The following is a 22,090-nucleotide window of genomic DNA, read 5'->3' on the forward strand; positions in this document are numbered from 1 at the left end:
CATGAAAAAGGCCAGTAAAAACCTTCAGGCCAGCCAAGAGCTCCAAAAGCAATGGCATGACCAGAAGGCTGTTTTGGTTCAGTACCAACCAGGGCAGAAAGTGTGGGTCTTGGAGCCTGTGGCCCCAAGAGCACTCCAAGACAAATGGAGTGGACCCCACATAATTGTTGAAAAGAAGGGTGAAGTCACCTACTTAGTTGACTTAGGCACTGCCAGGAGTCCCCTTAGGGTGCTCCATGTCAATCGCCTGAAACCCTACTATGACAGGGCTGATCTCACCCTGCTCATGGCAACAGATGAGGGACAGGAAGAAGAGAGTGACCCTCTCCCTGATCTCTTCTCTTCCACAGAACAAGATGCTCTAGTGGAAGGTGTAGTACTGACAGATTGTCTTACTGCTGAGCAGAAAGACCACTGCATAAATCTCCTGGTCAGTTTTCTGAACTCTTCTCTACTGTGCCAGGCACCACTTCTTGGTGTGAGCACACTATAGATACTGGAGACAGCTTACCTGTCAAAAGTAAGATCTATAGGCAGCCTGACCACGTCAGAGACTGCATAAAGCAAGAAGTACAGAAAATGCTTGAACTAGGAGTGGTTGAGCACTCTGAAAGTCCATGGGCCTCTCCTGTGGTACTTGTACCAAAACCTCATTCCAAAGATGGTAAAAGGGAAATGAGATTTTGTGTTGACTACAGAGGTCTCAACCAGGTAACCAAAACTGATGCTCACCCTATACCCAGGGCAGATGAGCTAATAGATACACTGGCATCTGCCAAGTATCTAAGCACTTTTGATTTGACTGCAGGGTATTGGCAGATCAAATTATCAGAAGATGCAAAAGCAAAAACTGCATTTTCAACCATTGGAGGCCATTACCAATTCACAGTAATGCCTTTTGGATTGAAGAATGCACCTGCCACTTTTCAAAGGTTGGTGAATACAGTCCTGCAAGGGCTGGAAGCTTTTAGTGCAGCATATCTAGATGATATAGCTGTCTTTAGCTCCAGCTGGGATGATCACCTGGTCCATCTATGGAAAGTTTTGGAGGCCCTGCAAAAGGCAGGCCTCACTATCAAGGCTTCAAAGTGCCAGATAGGGCAGGGGAAGGTGGTTTATCTGGGACACCTGGTAGGTGGAGAACAGATTGCACCACTTCAGGGGAAAATTCAAACTATTATAGATTGGGTTCCCCCTACAACTCAGACTCAGGTGAGAGCCTTTTTTAGGCCTCACTGGGTACTACAGGAGGTTCATAAAGAACTATGGCTCCATTGCAGCCCCTCTTAATGACCTCACATCTAAGAAAATGCCTAAAAAGGTATTATGGACAGCAAACTGTCAGAAAGCTTTTGAGGAGCTGAAGCAGGCCATGTGCTCTGCACCTGTCCTGAAAAGCCCCTGTTACTCCAACAAATTCATTGTCCAAACTGATGCATCTGAATTAGTGGTAGGGGCAGTCTTATCACAACTTAATTCTGAGGGCCAGGATCAACCTGTTGCTTTTATCAGCAGGAGGTTGACACCTAGAGAAAAGCGTTGGTCTGCCATAGAGAGGGAGGCCTTTGCTGTGGTCTGGGCACTGAAGAAGTTGAGGCCATACCTGTTTGGCACTCACTTCATTGTTCAGACAGACCACAAACCTCTACTTTGGCTAAAACAAATGAAAGGTGAAAACCCTAAATTGTTGAGGTGGTCCATATCCCTACAGGGAATGGACTATACGGTGGAACATAGACCTGGGAGTACCCACTCCAATGCAGATGGACTCTCCAGATATTTCCACTTAGACAATGAAGACTCATCAGGAAATGGCTAGTCTTATTGTCTTTCGTTTGGGGGGGGGGGTTGTGTAGGAAAGTACCATCTTGCCTGGCATGTTACCCCCATATTTCACTGTATAAATGTTGTTTTAGTTGTATGTGTCACTGGGACCCTGCCAGCCAGGGCCCCAGTGCTCATAAGTGTGCCCTGTATGTGTTACCTGTGTTATGACTAACTGTCTCACTGAGGCTCTGCTAATCAGAACCTCAGTGGTTATGCTCTCTCATTTCTTTCCAAATTGTCACTAACAGGCTAGTGACCAATTTCACCAATTTACATTGGCATACTGGAACACCCTTATAATTCCCTAGTATATGGTACTGAGGTACCCAGGGTATTGGGGTTCCAGGAGATCCCTATGGGCTGCAGCATTTCTTTTGCCACCCATAGGGAGCTCTGACAATTCTTACACAGGCCTGCCACTGCAGCCTGAGTGAAATAACGTCCACGTTATTTCACAGCCATTTACCACTGCACTTAAGTAACTTATAAGTCACCTATATGTCTAACCTTTACCTGGTAAAGGTTGGGTGCTAAGTTACTTAGTGTGTGGGCACCCTGGCACTAGCCAAGGTGCTCCCACATTGTTCAGGGCAAATGCCCCGGACTTTGTGAGTGCGGGGACACCATTACACGCGTGCACTACACATAGGTCACTACCTATGTGTAGCTTCACAATGGTAACTCCGAACATGGCCATGTAACATGTCTAAGATCATGGAATTGCCCCCCCAATGCCATCCTGGTATTGGGGAGACAATCCCATGATTCCCCGGGTCTCTAGCACAGACCCGGGTACTGCCAAACTGCCTTTTCAGGGGTTTCACTGCAGCTGCTGCTGCTGCCAACCCCTCAGACAGGCTTCTGCCCTCCTGGGGTCCAGCCAGGCTTGGCCCAGGAAGGCAGAACAAAGGACTTCCTCAGAGAGAGGGTGTTACACCCTCTCTCTTTGGAAAAAGGTGTTAAGGCAGGGGAGGAGTAGCCTCCCCCAGCCTCTGGAAATGCTTTCATGGGCACAGATGGTGCCCATTTCTGCATAAGCCAGTCTACACTGGTTCAGGGACCCCTCAGCCCTGCTCTGGCGCGAAACTGGACAAAGGAAAGGGGAGTGACCACTCCCCTGACCTGCACCTCCCCTGGGAGGTGCCCAGAGCTCCTCCAGTGTGCTCCAGACCTCTGCCATCTTGGAAACAGAGGTGCTGCTGGCACACTGGACTGCTGTGAGTGGCCAGTGCCAGCAGGTGACGTCAGAGACTCCTTCTGATAGGCTCCTTCAGGTGTTGCTAGCCTATCCTCTCTCCTAGGTAGCCAAGCCTCCTTTTCTGGCTATTTAGGGTCTCTGCTTTGGGGAATTCCTTAGATAACGAATGCAAGAGCTCATCAGAGTTCCTCTGCATCTCTCTCTTCACCTTCTGCCAAGGAATCGACTGCTGACCGCGCTGGAAGCCTGCAAAACTGCAACAAAGTAGCAAAGACGACTACTGCGACATGGTAACGCTGATCCTGCCGCCTTCTCGACTGTTTTCCTGGTGGTGCATGCTGTGGGGGTAGTCTGCCTCCTCTCTGCACTAGAAGCTCCGAAGAAATCTCCCGTGGGTCGACGGAATCTTCCCCCTGCAACCGCAGGCACCAAAGAACTGCCTCACCGGTCCTCTGGGTCTCCTCTCAGCACGACGAGCGAGGTCCCTTGAACTCAGCAACTCTGTCCAAGTGACTCCCACAGTCCAGTGACTCTTCAGTCCAAGTTTGGTGGCGGTAAGTCCTTGCCTCCCCACGCTAGACTGCATTGCTGGGAACCGTGTGTTTTGCAGCTACTCCGGCTCCTGTGCACTCACCGATGATTTCCTTAGTGCACAGCCAAGCCTGGGTCCCCGGCACTCTAACCTGCATTGCACGACCTCCTGAGTTGTCCTCCGGCGGCGTGGGACTCTCTTGTGCAACTTCGGGTGAGCACCGATTCACTCCACTTCGTAGTGCCTGTTCCGGCACTTCTGCGGGTGCTGCTTACTTCTGAGTGGGCTCTTTGTCTTGCTGGACGCCCCCTCTGTCCCCTCACGCAATTGGTGACATCCTGGTCCCTCCTGGGCCACAGCAGCATCCAAAAACCCTAACCGCAACCCTTGCAGCTAGCAAGGCTTGTTTGCGGTCTTTCTGCAGGAAAACACTTCTGCATGACTCTTGACGACGTTGGACATCCATCCTCCTAAGGGGAAGTTTCTAGCCCTTGTCGTTCTTGCAGAATCCTCAGCTTCTACCATCCGGTGGCAGCTTCTTTGCACCCACAGCTGGCATTTCCTGGGCATCTGCCCACTCCCGACTTGATCGTGACTTTTAGACTTGGTCCCCTTGTTCCACAGGTACTCTCGTCTGGAAATCCATCGTTGTTACATTGCTGGTGTTGGTCTTTCCTGCAGAATTCCCCTATCACGACTTCTGTGCTCTTTGGGGAACTTAGGTGCACTTTGCACCCACTTTTCAGGGTCTTGGGGTGGGCTATTTTTCTAACCCTCACTGTTTTCTTACAGTCCCAGCGACCCTTTACAAGGTCACATAGGTTTGGGGTCATTCGTGGTTCGCATTCCACTTCTAGAGTATATGATTTGTGTTGCCCCTATCCCTATGTGCCCCCATTGCATTCTATTGTGACTATACATTGTTTGCACTGTTTTCTATTGCTATTACTGCATATTTTGGTATTGTGTACATATATCTTGTGTATATTTGCTATCCTCATACTGAGGGTACTCACTGAGATACTTTGGCATATTGTCATAAAAATAAAGTACCTTTATTTTTAGTATATCTGTGTATTGTGTCTTCTTATGATATTGTGCATATGACACTAGTGGTACTGTAGGAGCTTCACTCGTCTCCTAGTTCAGCCTAAGCTGCTCTGCTAAGCTACCTTTTCTATCAGCCTAAGCTGCTAGACACCCCTCTACACTAATAAGGGATGCCTGGTGCAAGGTGTAAGTACCCATTGGTACCCACTACAAGCCAGTCCAGCCTCCTACAGCAAGCTATTATGAATGAATAGGGCAAGGGAGCTAACGGAAGGACCTTGACATTAGTTGTAGTGGCAAAGCTAGGAAGATTGCTTTGAGAACACAATGCCAGTGGAAATAAACAAACATTATTCTGCTTGACTGTGGGCTGCTGAAATAAGGAACAGCAAAATGAGCAGGTGGAAGACAGAAAGACATCCATTTTTTAAAACATGGCTGCGAGACCTTAATTGAGGCGTAGTTAACAAGGGCCAGGGAAACACACTTGTACATGTCATAGGATATTTGTTTAAAATAATAGCACACAATCAGTGTGATAGTTGTAATTGAGTGTAAAACGTCATTTTGCCCATTGTCAGTTATGCACAAAAATCCTTAACACCAACACCCACTGGCATGAGAACTCCTGTTTTCTGTAAATAGAAGAGAAAGCAGCTCAGTGCATTTGTAGTCGTGCTCTTGTAGTCTGTGTTTTAACTACTACAACAATTCAGACTGTGATGTGGAACTGCTTTCCCTTCACGCTCACATGTGAGATGATGTTTATAGGTAAAACTTGAGAACACAATTGTTAATATACTTCATGCTTGTCAGACGTGGTTGAGATGGGTGTAAGTTATAACAAAATGAAGACGGATTTTTGCATAGAAATTGCCACATATCATTTGCAGACAAATCATAGAGTACATTAAAAAGTGTATCCGTCATTTACGAATACAGTATTCCCACTGGAAAAATCAATCTCTTGTCTTAAAGAAACCAATCACGTTAGCATATTAATATTGGTAGGTAACCATCATTAAAAGTGTTGTATTGCATCATCGAATGGATTGTTTGGATTGTATAGTTCAGTCTTTATTTTCCTACCTGTTTTGATTGTTTAACATCTGAAATTGTTAAGAAAGAGTAATGGTCCAATTTATAAGCAAGCTTCTTTATTGGTCTGGAATTTTCACAATGACTGGTTACTATGGAGAATGCATTTATTTCTTAACTTTTCTTTATATCTCGTATCAGGCATACCATAAAGTTAATGATGAACGACGCATCTACGTAGCTGAAATCTTACAGGTTTCACAGGTAAAAATGTACAATCTATGCCCAAACACATTTTATCCTACGTCTTCTATGCGTAATGTTATTCGTCCAGGTATATATTTGGCAGAGCGTTTGAGGATGAAATAAAAACAGAAACAATGGTTTTACTTGCATATTATAAGCCACGAATGTTATGGTATGTGTTAGGTCTGCTTTTTTTAGTCTTGTGCCTCTGTAGTAACGACAGTGTATTGAAAGTCCATGTGGAATGTTGGCTGTGAGTGTTCCACCAGAGGCATTTGAGGGAGGTCATTACAGAATGCAATGGTGGGATGTATGCCATGGTGTTATTTGTTATTTAATTCAGAATGAATATCTGCATTTACCAACTTATCTTCATAGTTTGTTTTGAAAATCAAAAGAAGATGGGCGTCATATTGCATGAGTTGACAAAACATTTACACTAGCAGGACTGCGTTCTGGTGATATTTAATGCTCAAATAAGTGTTCTTATTCATACTATTCCACACATATTGTGAAAACACTCAAAGCAGCACAAAACGTTTTGCTGTAAGACACCATGGGCTAGTTCCCATAGCACTGTGGTAGATTTAGTCATTGAATCTTTCATTATGTTTATCAGTATTCATTTAGCAGTAAATTACTGAACAGTTTTCAATGAGGTAATCTCTCATTTATACATTACAGTAACATTTTCACTGAGGTATTTGCCTTGCGAACCCCACACTACAATGAGTGCAGGGGAGTTATCTATCTATATATTCACTGAAAAAAACAAAGGTTAAAGTGACATTTTAATTAGGTGTTGAAATAAGTTACAAGTTTATATTTAAAAAACAAAAAGCCTCTGAAAATCACCTGTTACAGTTTACTGCAGTAACTATAAATTACTCCCCAGCATGCACTGCTTATCACCTTGAATATTACATCACTAAAGACATGTTATATGACATCACTGATGACATTTCAAATGACATAATTGATTACATCACTGATATCATACAATCATTGTGTCACTGTCCTGTAGGGTTTGTGGGCTTAAAGTTGTTCAAATTTCTACACCTGTGGACAATTTTCTATTCACCTTAATGGGATTACCTTCCTAAAGACTTCACATGACCGCAATTTTAAGTCAAGACGTTGACAGGTATACGTTTGCCTCTATAAATATTTCTTTATTAGGTCCTATAGACATAGCTCCATAGTTTAGTAAAATAGACTACCCACATTCATGATACAGGCATAATGGCACACAACCTTCGTGCCAGGCTTACAACACCAGTATGAGATAAACCACCTCTCAGTGAAAAACACTTACATTATTCATTAATCAGCAATCGCTCAAAAACTTTAGTGAAGTTCTGCTAATAAACATGCACTGTTTATAGAATATATCTATACCACTGTATTACAACTATATAACATGTTTATGTGTCTAAATATCCACTGATGGCTAATGTATTGTCAACAGCAGCGTTAGCCTTTCTCACAGGTTTTTCAACAGGCATTGACTTTAAGCCACAAGTTACTTTCAAACATATCTCTGCAACCCACATCAGGTGCAGCAAGCCTTTACTTTGTTTAACATGAGGTACTTCCTCCACCCCAAACTTTAATGATTTGAAATCGGTGCACTGTATATATACTTAAAATGCACAATTAAACTTGTCTCTCAGTGCTATTGACTCACAAATGTAATTCTATCCAATATATGTCTGTGATGTTATCACCAATGTCATCAGTGATGCCATCAATGATGACATCAGTGCTGTTATCGGTAATGTAATTTAACATGTCATAAGTGCTATACTATGTGAGTTTATAAGAAGTGCATGGCGGGAGAGCAGGTTATAGTTAGCTCAGTATATTGTAAACTTCAGAGTTTTTTTGGGTTTTTACATGTTAGTTTTTAACTGATGTCGGTACCTAACTATAACGTCTTATTAGCATAACTATAACATCACATCCTCAGAGTAGCTGTATCACTTAAAAGTATACACATATATATGTGTGAGAGAGACTGTTTTTAGAAAGTTTTGTGAAGATTCGTGAAATGGCGCCATGGTTATTAGCAAACCAAAAAAAAATAATTTCCTATGGAAATGTGGTCCTAACCATAACAACACAGTGGCAACCACAGGGTAGCATCTGTCTATCTATCTATCTATCTATCTATCTATCTATCTATCTATCTATCTATCTATCTATCTATCTATCTATCTATCTATCTATCCATCCATCCATCCACGGACATGCGCGCACACACACACAAACACACGGAGACACGTGTTTTGTGCTAAGCGATTTTTCTGCACATCAATCATAATACAAACAGGTTTTCCTATATATTTTGTGATTGCAGTTTTATTTTTTTCAAACGTCAAACCATTTTAAAAATGACTTTCTTTTTTAAATATCAAAGCACCTCTGTAGGAATATACCATCCTTGTACAGAAGAACATATGTCATAAAACCATCTACAGCTAACCAAGAAAGTAAGCTGTAAACCAAACCTATTGGATATACAGACTTGATTGCCTGTCATCATTCATTACCAACCGCCATTCAGTGCCTTAAACAATTAATGAGCATGCCAGGTTTTGCCCAGGCAGGTCTAATGTATCACCGGCCTTCTTCTGTAGTGAAATATTTCAGTGCATTCATACGCTCCTGTGTAGCCAGATTCATTTGATTTTAGGAAAATCACACACTCATCTGTATTTGAGAATACATAACAACCCAGAGAAATTAGCCTTTTCTACTGCATGTGCCTGGGGCATAATTTCGCAATAAAAGTCATAACGTAAATGAGATTGTAGTTGAAGAGATAACTAGCCACAGCTGAGAGAGCAATGGTGTTATGATGTCTTACTTCAACCAGCAAGCAATACTAATGTAGATTGTGGACATAGAATTTCAGGAGAGGAAATCCAGTACCTGGATAGGCATGCAAAATTCTTTGTGGGTGGTTAAATGTTTCTAACTTTAGTACCTAAGCTATCTATGGTGCCATGAATATCTTGTGCTAAAGGAAGGTTGCTTTTAGTATATTTAATATTGAAGTAACCACCCATTCGGGGAGTTTGGTTATTTACCAGAGCAGGAGACTCTGATGATAGTTTTCACCAATTAACATTTGTTTAATTGTGATCTTGAACTTTTCTTTCTGTGAACGCTCGCCAGCACACTTGTTCCTCCGAATGCTGAGGGAGGTTAAGTTCACTTGGCCTTCACTACCAGGCAACCAATTCACCAGGCAGAGTATCACACACCTTTCCCATCTTCTATACATGTTAATAAACCAGCACCTTCCCACTGGTATATCTGTGTCCTACAACATGAGTGGAAGATAGGAGACAGTGGTTCCCAGCGTATCACTTTAAAATATGGAGTAACTCCATTGTTAATTTTACCCAAAGCCAGTAAACTAAACATTCCACAGTACAGTTATTCCTTAACATCAGTCATGGCCTCACATGTCACTGTTACAAAACATTTGAGTTATATTCCACTGCCATAGGCAAGACATTGTTTTGTATAGTGTAGAGTGAACGATGGAAGTGAAAACAAGTGTTTGCCAAATGCTCTCCACCTAGATTGCGTTACAATCATGGGGTTAGCTTGAAAAATCAGATTACCTCCATTAATATCTAGTTATGTAGTCAGTGTTAGTAAGGACAATGGTCAACGTTTCGACCCTCAGAGGACCAAATCCATTGGCCTTGTCAAGAGAAAAACAGTCTAGCTACAGCCAATGCCAGAAAATAAGAAAATGAAGGTGGATATCCCACTAATACTGTTAGTTGTGCTAGTGACATATGTGTGAGAGGTAACCAAAGCTTAAAAAAGAGAAGTGATATTTATAATTGTAAGTGGTCCTGAGGGATTAATTATGGACTCATCAAAACTGAGTCCAGTGAGTCTTAAAATGTATATGTTGTCTAATCTAGGACAGACACGTAAATGTGCAATCTTTTAGGACACCATACAGAAAAACTCACCAAAATGATATTTAGTGTGATGTCCAAAATCTGGGCCACCAGGTTGTATGAGTGGAGCAACGTTGCACAAACCACTGCATACCAGACAAACCATCCACAAATAAGAGAATTGTATGTCCTTTCAATGCCCTTCATCCACTGGTCTGTCGACAAATTCTCATCCAGGTCGCAAATGGGACAATTTGATGTCTTTGCCTTTTAAGGTCTTCAAATTGCCAGGTGCCAAAAATACTGCTGCACACACTTCACAAAAGCACCACCTCACCATCATTGACACTTTGAAAATCATAAGCAATACCTAATCATAAACAACCATTCTGCAGTAAACCACACCACAGAGACATCAAAACCTTGACATGCGTTCTTCTTTGCTCTCTCCACTTCTCATAAGGTCACCATCCCTTGATTCACATATTCCAGGCAACAAGAAAACCTGCATCAAAGAAATCCCAGGCTTCATCACTGCTAAAACCGTTATCAACTAATACTGACCATTCAAATAAAATCTTTCTAGAAGACTTTCTGGGAGGAACAATTTCACTTTTTTTGTACATTCAGTGTATGAGGTTTTGTTGGTGATGAACTAAGGAGAATATAAAGCATTATGATAAAGAGGCTGTGTTGGTGAATGGCCTAATTTAAGGAAAGCCCTATTGCGGTGGTTCCTAACCTGTGGTCCGGGGACCCCTGGGGGTCCGTGAAGCCTCCCAGGGGGTCCGTGACTGCTTCGAAAATTAACTAATATTAACAGATTAATAAAGTGTATATAAATAAAGCGGCCAAATGGGATAATTTTAAATTTTAAAACATACTGTTAATGTCAAGCAATTGAAATTGGAGGCTAAAAGTTAAATGAGTATCCTCAAATTGATTCGTGGGAGCAGTGCAGGTGCATCAAACAGTGTATAGTATGGACGTGTGTGGTTTCAAATGAATTTAGAAAAGCTCCAACCTTTCTATTTTTTTGTTTTATTTTATTTGTTTGCAGATTAAATAAAATGTGTTCTCATTTGTGTAAGTGTTTGATGGAATGCTTGTGTCTATATTTTTTTGTGTATTGTTTTGAGGTTCAAATCATCGACAATGCCTGGGTCCATGGCTTCCAGTAATGACTCAGGAGGGGTGTACCGGATTCCAATAATGATTCAGTGGGGGTCCCCGGGTTCCAGTAATGATAAAGTGGGAGTCCACAGAAGTCAAAAGGTTGGGAAACACTGCCCTATTGCATTTTCTCTTAATTGGATTTTTAATTGACTTTTGCAGAAATTAGTTGCAAATACAACTTCTCAGAAGCAGAAAACGGATATAACATATGGCACAAAGGACAACAAGTTATTAAAGTAAGTTATGTGTTGATGCGTTCATGCAGATACTATACAAATTATGCCAAAAGACAGTCCATTTCATAAAACTAATTTTGAGAAGAACGTGGGAGACAAAGGTTTACCTACATAGTGTATGTCTCTTTCAGGAAGTGTTGTTGCATGCCCTTTCCAAGAAGACTTAAGCCCTTATATAGATTTGATGGATTAAGGGGCATCTGTCAAAACATTGCAGCTGTCCTAGCTGCCCTACTTTGGTGTATGGATATCTTATACACTCTATAAAGGGCAAGTGAGATATCTGCTTTTGTTCCACCTGCGCCAAACTCTAAATAAGTGTCTTCATTTTTTTTTTTTTTTTTTAGCACACTTTAATGTACATAAATTTATTTAAGGGAGATGTAACTGAATTGTGTTATAATGGAGATAAGCACTATGGGCTAGACATCATTCTTTCAAGCAGCGCAACGCAGCAAGCCATCTTGCTGCACTGCCTGAAAGGGAAACGGAAGGAATGAGTTGTATTTAACATTATACAGCACAGTCCTGTCCTTTCCTAGTGATGGTACATTTTTTGGCTGCCTAGCACCAACACAGGCATGCTTGATTCATGGTGCAAAGGCTGTGTTGCAGGCAAGATTGTTTTTGTGCAGTGACAGACACCTTCCTGCATAACAACAGTCCTCAGAGGCATTTTTCTCTCTCTATGTGTGATACAGAATGCAGCACGCACAGAGGAAAAAACAAGGAGAAATAAAGATATTTTTCTTTGTTGCGCCTCACCTGGGGAGGTGTGGCATTTTGATGCACTCACATGTCTGACCACTAATGGTAAATCTTGGATTGTGCAAAAATCCATGGGTGGATGCATGGGAACACCCACGCTCTACCCATGGAATGCCCCCCTTCTGCAGAGTAATGCAAGGCAGAGATTTGCCCTTGCGTGGCTTGATAAATCTCCCTTAGGTTTTGCATCACCCTTGTGTCTTCTTGTGTGGCGCAAGGGCGACGCAAAACCGTGATAAATCCAGCCCTATATGTACACCTGTTCCTTATTATATTGGATTCCGCAATACACAATGGGGAGGGGGGGTACTGAGGCATCCTTTACTATATGGATATGTGTGGGAATGTAATCTAAACTCAAGGGAAGGTGTATACAGTAAGTCCACATAGTACAACATGGGCTCTAAACAACATTCAACTGTAAATGTCCTGCCAAGGACAGCATGTACTCAATTTTAATGACAGAGCCTATATAAAATATTTGACATTATAAATAGTTCATATTGTTAGTACACAAAACTACACAATTACAAGCACATTACTTATTAAACAGTAATAGTGTAATGAAACACTGATTCCACTCGCAGCAAGTTCATCTTTCGCCAGGTCTAACACACAATACATGTGTATACAACCAAGGCCCTTGATGAAATGCACTCATCTATGACTGTCAAGTTTTAATTTTCACAAAGCTCTAATGAACAAGACACTATAATAATTGCAGACCCCAGAAAGCGTATAGAGCAACCTGCAGACGAAGTAAACAAAGTGGACATGGGGCCTGATTCTAACTTTGGAGGACGGTGTTAAACCGTCCCAAAAGTGGCGGATATACCACCTACCGTATTACGAGTTCCATAGGATATAATGGACTCGTAATACGGTAGGTGGTATATCCGCCACTTTTGGGACGGTTTAACACCGTCCTCCAAAGTTAGAATCAGGCCCATGGAATGTAGTATGGACACCTTATCAGGAGTTCGCAAATAGCAATTGTTTGCGAAGCACTACACAGAAATTGTTGATCAAAATGAAGGATCGTAAACCCTTCCTGTCAATAGAGGTTACTTTGTATCAATTATGTTACTTTAAAGATGTTCAAAAACCTAAATGTTTGCAAATACATTAAACTACAAAAACAACAGTATCACAGGTACCTACAAAGCAAGAAGGCAATATCCTGGCATTTGTACACAAAACATGGGTATATGGTGGATGTATGCTGAGCTCAGGGTGACAGCTGACACATCGGGTAACTGCACATGAACCTCCAAGACTCAGAGTGGACCACCAAGATCTTGGATGGAGCTCGATGGGTAGCCAGCTGGGTACTGGGTCACTATGCTTGGTAAGATAGGCGAGCAACAAAGAAATTGATACAAATAGCAAGTTTGTATCCAGACTAGTGTGCTAACCAGTCACCACTCTCAACTACAGACTCCAAAACTGTATTCATGAACCTTTGATGCTCACCATTTGGAGTATCAGTTTAGAAAGTTTAAACATTCAATAGCCTGTCATCCTATGCGTTTGACCTTCTTCGTTGCATGAGTGTGTGGTAAATACATACAGAATAATGTTTTTATCATTATTGGAACATATAGGTCAATTTGTTATCAGATTATCAATCTCACTGTCCATACATGGCCACCAAAAACATTCACATACCCTTCTTTTGGTCAACGTAGCTCCCAAATGACCTTCATGAGCTCTTTCCATGATGTTATACCTCAATTCCTCAGGGGGGGATCAATTTATCATCTCTCAAGAGTAAACTATCTTCAATGGTAAATTCATCAGCAACCTTCCAAAATGGTTGGATATCAAAAGCCATCTCTTTCTCATGAAGCCACCCTTCTTTGATACACCTCATAACTTCACACAAATTCTTGTATGCATATAATTTTTCCTTCCATTCACATTCTGAACAGACACACACCTGCTTCACTTCAACAGCGGCAATCAAGCAACTTCGATCCTCCACACTCATCACAAATGCTGTTGATTTGAGCTGGAAAGCATGATAAATAGTCTGCTCTGACATTCTTGCCCCCCTTAATATGCATGACTTCAAAATCATATTGCATTAGTCTAGCTGTAAATCTTGCAATTCTGGGTGTACCAGTCTTGTTATTTGTGCCATTGCGAATCGAAACAAGTGGTTTATGGTCTGTTTTCAACACAAAATACCTGCCCCAAATATAATTTCCAAATTTCTCAACTGCCCACACACAAGCCAACAATTCTTTTTCAATTTCAGAAAAGTAAGTTTCAGGCTCCCGTAATGCCCTTGATGCAAAACCAATAGTATTCTCAACGCCATTCTTTGTTTGCGTTAGCACTGCCCCCACACCTATGTTACTTGCATCTACTGTCAAACAATACTGCAAATACTGATCATAAGGCTTTAACACTTCTGCACTAACTAGTTGTTTTTTTATATCATCAAATGCTTCATCACATTCAGTGTCCCATTTGAAACCCACACTATGCTTCAAAAGATTAGATATATGTCTGACACTGCTCGCAAAATTTGGAACGAAACGAGAATAGAATTCACACATTCCCAAAAACGACTTAACACCAACTTTGTCCTTAGGTGGTGGAGCAGCTTTGAGAGCATCAATCAAACCTGGTTTCGGGTAGATACCATCTGCTGAAATTACATGACCTAAATATTCTACGGATGATTTCATGAACAAACATTTCTCTCTTTTGAGAACAATTCCGCAACACCTGTCTTAAAATTTTATTATGTTCAAGTTGACCGCCTGCATATGAGAACATCGTCTTGAAACACTAATACAGTAGACACATCTTTTAATAGAGAACTCATTATCCTTTGAAAAACTGAAGGCGCAGATGCCAGACCAAACGTCATGCGACAATACTGAAAGGTCCCTATTGGTGACACAAATGCTGTTAAATACCTTGATTCCAGGTCCAACTCAACCTGATGGTAAGCACTGGCTAAATTAAGTTTAGTGAAAACTTTCACATCTTTGTTCAGTGCTCTCAGATCCACAGATACTCTCAACTCTCCATTCTTTTTCTTCATGATGACCAAAGGAGAAATCCATAGTGAGGATTCAATGGGCTCAATAATCCCTTTATCGTGCAAACCAACTAGTTCTTTCTCCTATTCTTCTATGATGCTAAATGGCACACTCCTCAGTTTATGTCTAACAGGTATAGCACGTCCTTTAACTATGATCTTATGTTTAAATCCTTTTATCTTTCCCAACTTCCCTGAGAAGACTTTAGGAAATTAATTCAAAAGATCTTCAACTACATCATAATCTCTAATCACTGTTACCTGATCTCCAGTACCTGGTCGTATCACCATACCAAAAAGACCTTGATGAAACCAACCAAGAATGTTTAGACCTTTTACTGCAACATAAAGTTTTCCATAGATCTGCCTCCCTCTAAACTCTAAAAGTTCTTCAAAAAAGCCTTGAAGATGGAGCTCTATCAGGTAGTAACAGTACGCGGTCCTTCCAATTCTGATCAAACAAATCTTGCTTAATCATCGTGATTCTAGCACATGAGTCCACCAACAAATGTAAATGTTTATCTCCCACTCTAATGAGTACTTATGGATCAATGCAACTTTCAGGGTCAACGCACTTCACCACACCACCATCAACCACCAACACCATTTCTTGGACTTCCCCAATCAAATCTTCCACCAACCCTACATTATCATCCACAACTGAGGTTACCATACTTCCCTTACGACGCTCACTCTAACACACCTTCGCAAAGTGACCAGTTTTGCCACAATTTCTGCATTTAACGTTTCGAGCCGGGCAGGCCTTCATTCCTTTCGTATGTAAAGTATTTCCACATCTAAAACATACATTTCCTTGTTTAAAGAAAACACTCAAATTACTATTTCTACTGCTCTTAGGTCCTCGGGTGAATTCTTGAAAACTCGACTTGTGTGATCTTCCTTTGTCATCTTTGGTTCTGACCACACTAACTTTTCCTCGACTGTCCATTGACTTTTCTATCTCTTTCGTTGACTTAATCGATGACTCGATACTTTTTGCAATTTTAATAGTCTCTAATAACGTTGGATTATCCAGGGATAATAACTTTTGCTTAATAGATCTATCCAACCCTTGACAAATAAACTGATCTCTGATCAGCTTATAGCCCAATTCTCCAAATTGGCAACTGGCAGCCAACAACCTCAAAGCAGAGATGTAGGTGTCCACATCCTCACCTTTCTGCTGAACTCTTTTAAAAAACGTATGTATAGATACTACTAGACTTGGAGGAGCATCAAACCTGTTACGCATTTTCTTCACAACAGCCTCTTATTCATCCAGTTCTTCTTCATCATTAGGTACATCTGGTAAATGTTTAAAAATAGCTTTTCCTTCATACCCAATGGAGTGTAGCAAAATACATTTCTTGAGTTCAGGTCTAAATCGTGCCGCTCCAATGGCTCCTAGATATGTTTTGAATCCATCATACCAATGTTTCCAGGCAGTATGTGATTCACCAGGACTTTTTAAAAATGGTGGTGGTGTATTTACAGCCTGCATGATGCAATACAAAAGATTTATTTTTTCCAAACCACGTACACGTATAAATATATATTTTGTATGTATATTTTTAAATTTCCAAGAAAAGTAAAACTCTTCTCTAAACAATGTAACATTGGCTCGCTATAACCATTCTCTGGATGATACTTTTTCATTCCAAGATGTCCGACGTCTTTCAAAACGTCAATGTGCACTTTTCCACAATATTTAGAAACTACCATGAACTGCAGACTGTCTTACCTTTGAAATTTATACCACCAAGATGGCTGCGGTTTATTTTTATTTTCTAGGGTGAGTAGGCCCACTTTCCATAAATCAGAATGCAGAAAAACACGCCTCCAAAATGTCCGCTGTAATGTTATGTGTTTACGGCAGATAGAGCGTGTCTTAGCAACGCTACGTTCACCAACGCCTCCTCTGCACAAAAAAATGCGTGACTGCCGACAATAATATACGTGCTCTCACCACTTTGGCCCATGGAAAAACTCCAACACTTGATTGATGATCACGTCTTGTTCCGATCGTCCAATTCTCTGTCCATTCTAAACCTCCTCAGCGAGCAGGCCGTCCCGCTCCTGTGAGTTCGCTGCACTTTGAGGTTTGATCAACTCGTCGCCATCATCGATGTGGTAAATACATCCAGAATAATGTTTCTTGAAGAATAATTTCTTTATTGAAGACAATTTCTTAAACAAACCTCGGAGAGCTCCGTCAAAGCCGACAGTGCTCTACAGTTATGGCATAAACCTCTAACCGCCGCACACCATCCCCTAGAAACTTATTTATACATTCTAATGTGTGACACTCGTGCTACGAGTGACACTCATGCTAAGAATACTACAGAGTGTTGGAAATGGCCTCTCTGAAGGGTCACCCCAAAAACTTTTTGCCTTTCTCCTCTTCTTTTTCTGACCTAATTTTTGCTGGTTTTAGGACTCTGAACACTTTACCACTGCTAAACAGTGCTAAAGTGCGTATGCTATCTCCCTAAAAACATGGTAACATTGGCTCATACCCAATTGGCATATTTAATTTAATTGTAAGTCCCCAGTAAAGTGCACTACATGTGCCCCAGGTCTGTAAAATAAATGCTACTATTGGGCCTGCAGCACTGATTGTGTCACCCACATAAGTAGCCCCTTAACCATGTCTCAGGCCTGCCATTACAAGGCCTGTGTGTGCAGTTTCACTGCCACTTCGACTTGGCATTTAAAAGTACTTGCCAAGCCTTAAACTCCCCTTTTTCTACATATATGTCACCCCTAAGGCAATCCCCGGGTAACCCATAGGGCATGGTGCTATGTAGGTAAAAGGCAGGACATGTACATGTGTGTTTTATATGTTCTGGTAGTGGAAAACTCCTAAATTCGTTTTCCTCTACTGTGAGGCCTGCTCCTTTCATAGGATAGCATTAGGACTACCCTCATATACTGTTTGAGTGGTAGATTCTGATCAGAAAGGGATAACCAGGTCATATTTAGCATGGCCAGGATGGTAATAGACGATCCTGCTTATTGGTGAGGTTGGATTTTATATTACTATTTTAGAAATGCCACTTTTAGAAAGTGAGCATTTCTCTGCACTTAAAATCCACCTGCGCCTTGCAGCCTGTCTCCATTCAACGTCTGAGCTGGGCTGGTTGGCAGCTTCCTGGGCATTTTACCCAGACAACCACAAACACAGTACACTCAGTCAAACCTGCACTCATCTGCTTACTGAATGGGCCTGCCTGGGCTGGATGGGTGGAGGGCCTGACACTTACATTTCAAAGGCTAGTGGCCTGCCCTCACACTACACTGCCAGACCCCCTACTGGGACCCTGTACTGAAAGGGGAACTTGTGCACTTCAAAACCACTCTTTGAAGTCTCCCCCACTTCAAAGGCTTTTTTGGGTATATAAACTGGGTCCCTGACCCCACCAACTCAGACACTTCTGGACCTGAACCTGCAACCTGTCAAGAGGAACTGCCTGGTTGCCCAAAGATCTCATCTGGACTGCTTTGCTGGGAAGGACTGCTGTCCTGCATAACCCTTGACTTTGCTGAGAAGTGCTCTCCAAGGGCTTGGATTGAGCTTTCCTCCTGTTTTCTGAAGTCTCAGGGCCAAAAAGACTTCATCTCTTCAGGAAACTCCTTGTGCACTGAAAATCGCCGCACAGCCTGTCCTGCGACTGAGAAATTGCTGCACAGCCGAATCAGAACAACGCAGCTCTGCCTTGTGACAGAAAATTCAATGCACCGCCCTACTGGATCGACACACAGCCAAACCGGAATGATGCAGCCAATTTCCTGAGTGGAAAATCGATTCAGCACCTGCTGTGCGACCGAAAATTCAACGCTTCGCCCTCTCTGATCTACGCAACGCCTGTGACTTCTTCCAGCGCGCCCAGGATTTCCACGCATCGTGCTTGGGCATTAAAAAGATCCCCGCATCACAGTGAGGAACCAAGACTGCGCGCCGGAAAATGACACAAGCCCCTTGCAGGGTAGAAAGAAACAATGGAACGTCTGTGCCGCATCGTACAATCCAACGCACACCTTATGTTTTTCACGCATCTCCTCCTCTGCGGTCTCCGTGCGTGTTATTTTATACGCAAACCAGGTACTTTATGTAATCAAGAGACAACTGTTGATTTCTAAGATTTAAGACTCTTTTTAAAATTGCAAAAGTGATATTTCAGCTTGTGCCTATTGAATCCTTATCGTTTTGACTCTATTTCAACCAGATAAATACTATATATTTTTCTAATCCTTTGTGGTGTATTTTTGTGGTGTCTTCACTGTGTTATTTTATGTTTTACTGCAAAAATACTTTACACATTGCCTTCTATGTTAAGCCTGACTTCTCAGTGCCAAGCTACCAGAGGGTGAACACAGGATAATTTGGATTGTGTATGACTTACCCTGACTAGGATTGTTTTCCCTACTTGGACAAGTGTGTATACCTATGACAACTAGAGACCCCATTTCTAACAATGAGACTAAAAGGTTTACTTTCAACTGTCATAACACATAATAGTTTATATGTATACTGCAAAAAGTGCATAAAGATTAAGAAATGTGAGTGCGAAATTTTTAAAAGTGCAACGTAGCAAATATATGTGGAGGGATAAGGAGCAGAATAGTGGGTGTAGTCTTTGAAACTGGGTAGCATAAGACTGGGTGCAAGTAGTCAAACTACCACGCATTTTCTCTGAATGGCATCATTTTATTTGTGTTGTGCCCCAGAGCATCTTAGGTTTTCTATAAGTAGCGGGACTTCTGGCACAATAACAGGACAGTTAGATGTCAATGCACGGGTTAAGAATGTATGTATTTTCCTGGATGAAGACCTATCTTGTACCTCAAGTTTCAGGTCTTATAAGGACTGTTTTTCGTGTTTCTTATTCTCAGGTGTAGAACCGTGACTTTCTCGCCATTCCCACAGAAACTGTCTGACTAATTCACAAAGCTTTTTCCATACATAAATTCAACTCAGATACACAAAATACCTCTTTGTGCAAGTGTTAAGTCAAATGTGTGAATCATAAAACATGGCTTTGCACTCATATATGGTTTGTATGAGTACAGATAATACCTGTTGGGCCTCCCCCACATCAAAAAAGCATTTTGCCCCAGGGAGGTGGTAGTCCCGAGGATGCGGGGGCCGTGCAACCCCCACCTACAAATACATTACAGCACAAGGGAGGTGGTGGTCCCCAGGACTGCAGTGGGGCAGCATGGCCCCCTGCACCATATTTTTGTTATGCCCCATAAGCCAGGCCTGGTAGCCAACCAACATAGCGCACAGCCGTAGGTCGTGCAAAGCATGGGGTTGGGTTGTTATAGGGGTTGTGTGCAGTAGGACCTAGGGCCTACTTCCGTCGAGCACGGCCAAAGGCCATGCGTGGCTGTGGCTGGATTAGCGTATCGTAATGAAAATGACTTTATGTTAAAAATAACATACAAATTCACAGAAAAAACAAAGGCTACAGGACCCTTACAGTATAGTTAGGAAATAGAATTTAAAAAAACATAGAAACTCACTTAAAAAACTAAAGGTTACAGGGACACCATAGTTAGGCTCACATTTGTACATACAAAGTCATAGAAATTCACCTGTTATAGTTAGAGTTATCGCAAGTAACTATAACCCGTGCCCTAAGGTAACATGTGAATGTTATGCACCTCTGGGTTTGATTGTCTTTTAAAGCACCACTGTTACATTATACTGTTTGTACGCTTGTTTAGGCCACATGAATTGCATGTACCATGAGTTAGATTCCTCTACCTGCATCCAGTATACCTATAGGCATCTAAGAGTTTTTCAGAAATTACCAGCTTTTTTGACTCTTTATTGAATACACATGACCCTAATTAGCCCCATCCGATTCTCTGTGTTTGTTCTGGTTGCATGTGGGTTTTAGCATTTCTAGTTAACTCATGAGCATTTTTTTGGAATGCCTTGCTGTGTCAGTCATCAGCCGTTAGTCAGTGGCCTGCCACAGCCTTTCTTTAATTTTATTTGGAAAAAAGAACCTATTGTTGTTAAAATGCTAAATTTTTGGGTCTCTGTTAAGCTGCCTTTTGTGGGAACCTTAATCAACCAAGCATCAAACAGTAGTATTAAGAAGTATAGACAGTGGGCTTTGAGTGAGCTGTCTTCAGCTACTGGCTTTCATATGTTTTTCATGATGTCACTGCTTGGATGGGCTGCCTATCAGGGCCATGGTATTTTGAGAATGATTCAAGTAGTTATTTTGTTAAACTACAGATACAACATAACTTGTTTTTTTAAACGAAGCTTAGTGTGTTTTATTTGATTCCTTTACTTTACTGGCACAACATTTTAAGTACTGATATGGCTTTATTGTTTACGGATTGGATGCTGAAGCCTGTAACAAAGTAAGAGCACTGTGCTATCCACAAATTATCCTTGGACATTCATTTGTATTACTTTGCTGCCTTGGTAACATGTTGTTGGATTTAATACTTTTCCTGTTGTGGGCAGGCTTAGAGGTTGTGTTATGCCAATCTAGTTTTTGTTTATCACCCAGTCTCCTTCCTATATTGCTGTCATCTCTTCCAAACCTTTCCGTCTTTATAGCTTCACTTAGCTTCATACATGAGTAGTTCTAAACTGCAGCATATGTCGAGCTCTGCCTTCCATTTTGTGATAATGGGAGTGTCTGAATTCCTTACATTTCGTGCAGTGCTTCTCTTAGGACCAAGCATAGGGCCTGATTGAGATGTTGGTCGTCGCACTACCAAGCCACACCAGACATGGGCCCAAAAAGACTGTCATGTTGATGGTCTTTCACCTGCAATATTTAGATGTTACAGTTCTGGTGGTGGTTCGTTGATGGAGGGAGACGGTGATGGGACTCAATGGCTCTTGTACAATGGCAGCTGCTATGGAAGGGAGATGACACACACACTGTCCCTTAGCCATAGGTGTATCCACACTCTACACAACACACCATATTCACATAATAACCCATTGCCGTTCTGACATGCCGACACACATCATTGACACTGCACTCACACACCACACAACAA

The 22,090-nt window shown here is 41.8% G+C and overlaps 1 protein-coding gene across 1 annotated transcript in view; it reads left to right on the forward strand.

Moving 5' to 3' along the window:
• Positions 1-22,090, forward strand: part of CCDC169 (coiled-coil domain containing 169) — a 180,081-nt gene that overhangs the window by 141,777 nt on the left and 16,214 nt on the right. The window contains exons 6-7 of the mRNA XM_069205525.1: positions 5,847-5,909; positions 11,153-11,229. Coding sequence (XP_069061626.1) covers positions 5,847-5,909; positions 11,153-11,229 — 140 coding nt within the window. The remainder of the gene's footprint in view (positions 1-5,846; positions 5,910-11,152; positions 11,230-22,090) is intronic.

This window comes from Pleurodeles waltl, chromosome 8, assembly GCF_031143425.1.
Source record: "Pleurodeles waltl isolate 20211129_DDA chromosome 8, aPleWal1.hap1.20221129, whole genome shotgun sequence".
Lineage (NCBI taxonomy): Eukaryota > Metazoa > Chordata > Amphibia > Caudata > Salamandridae > Pleurodeles > Pleurodeles waltl.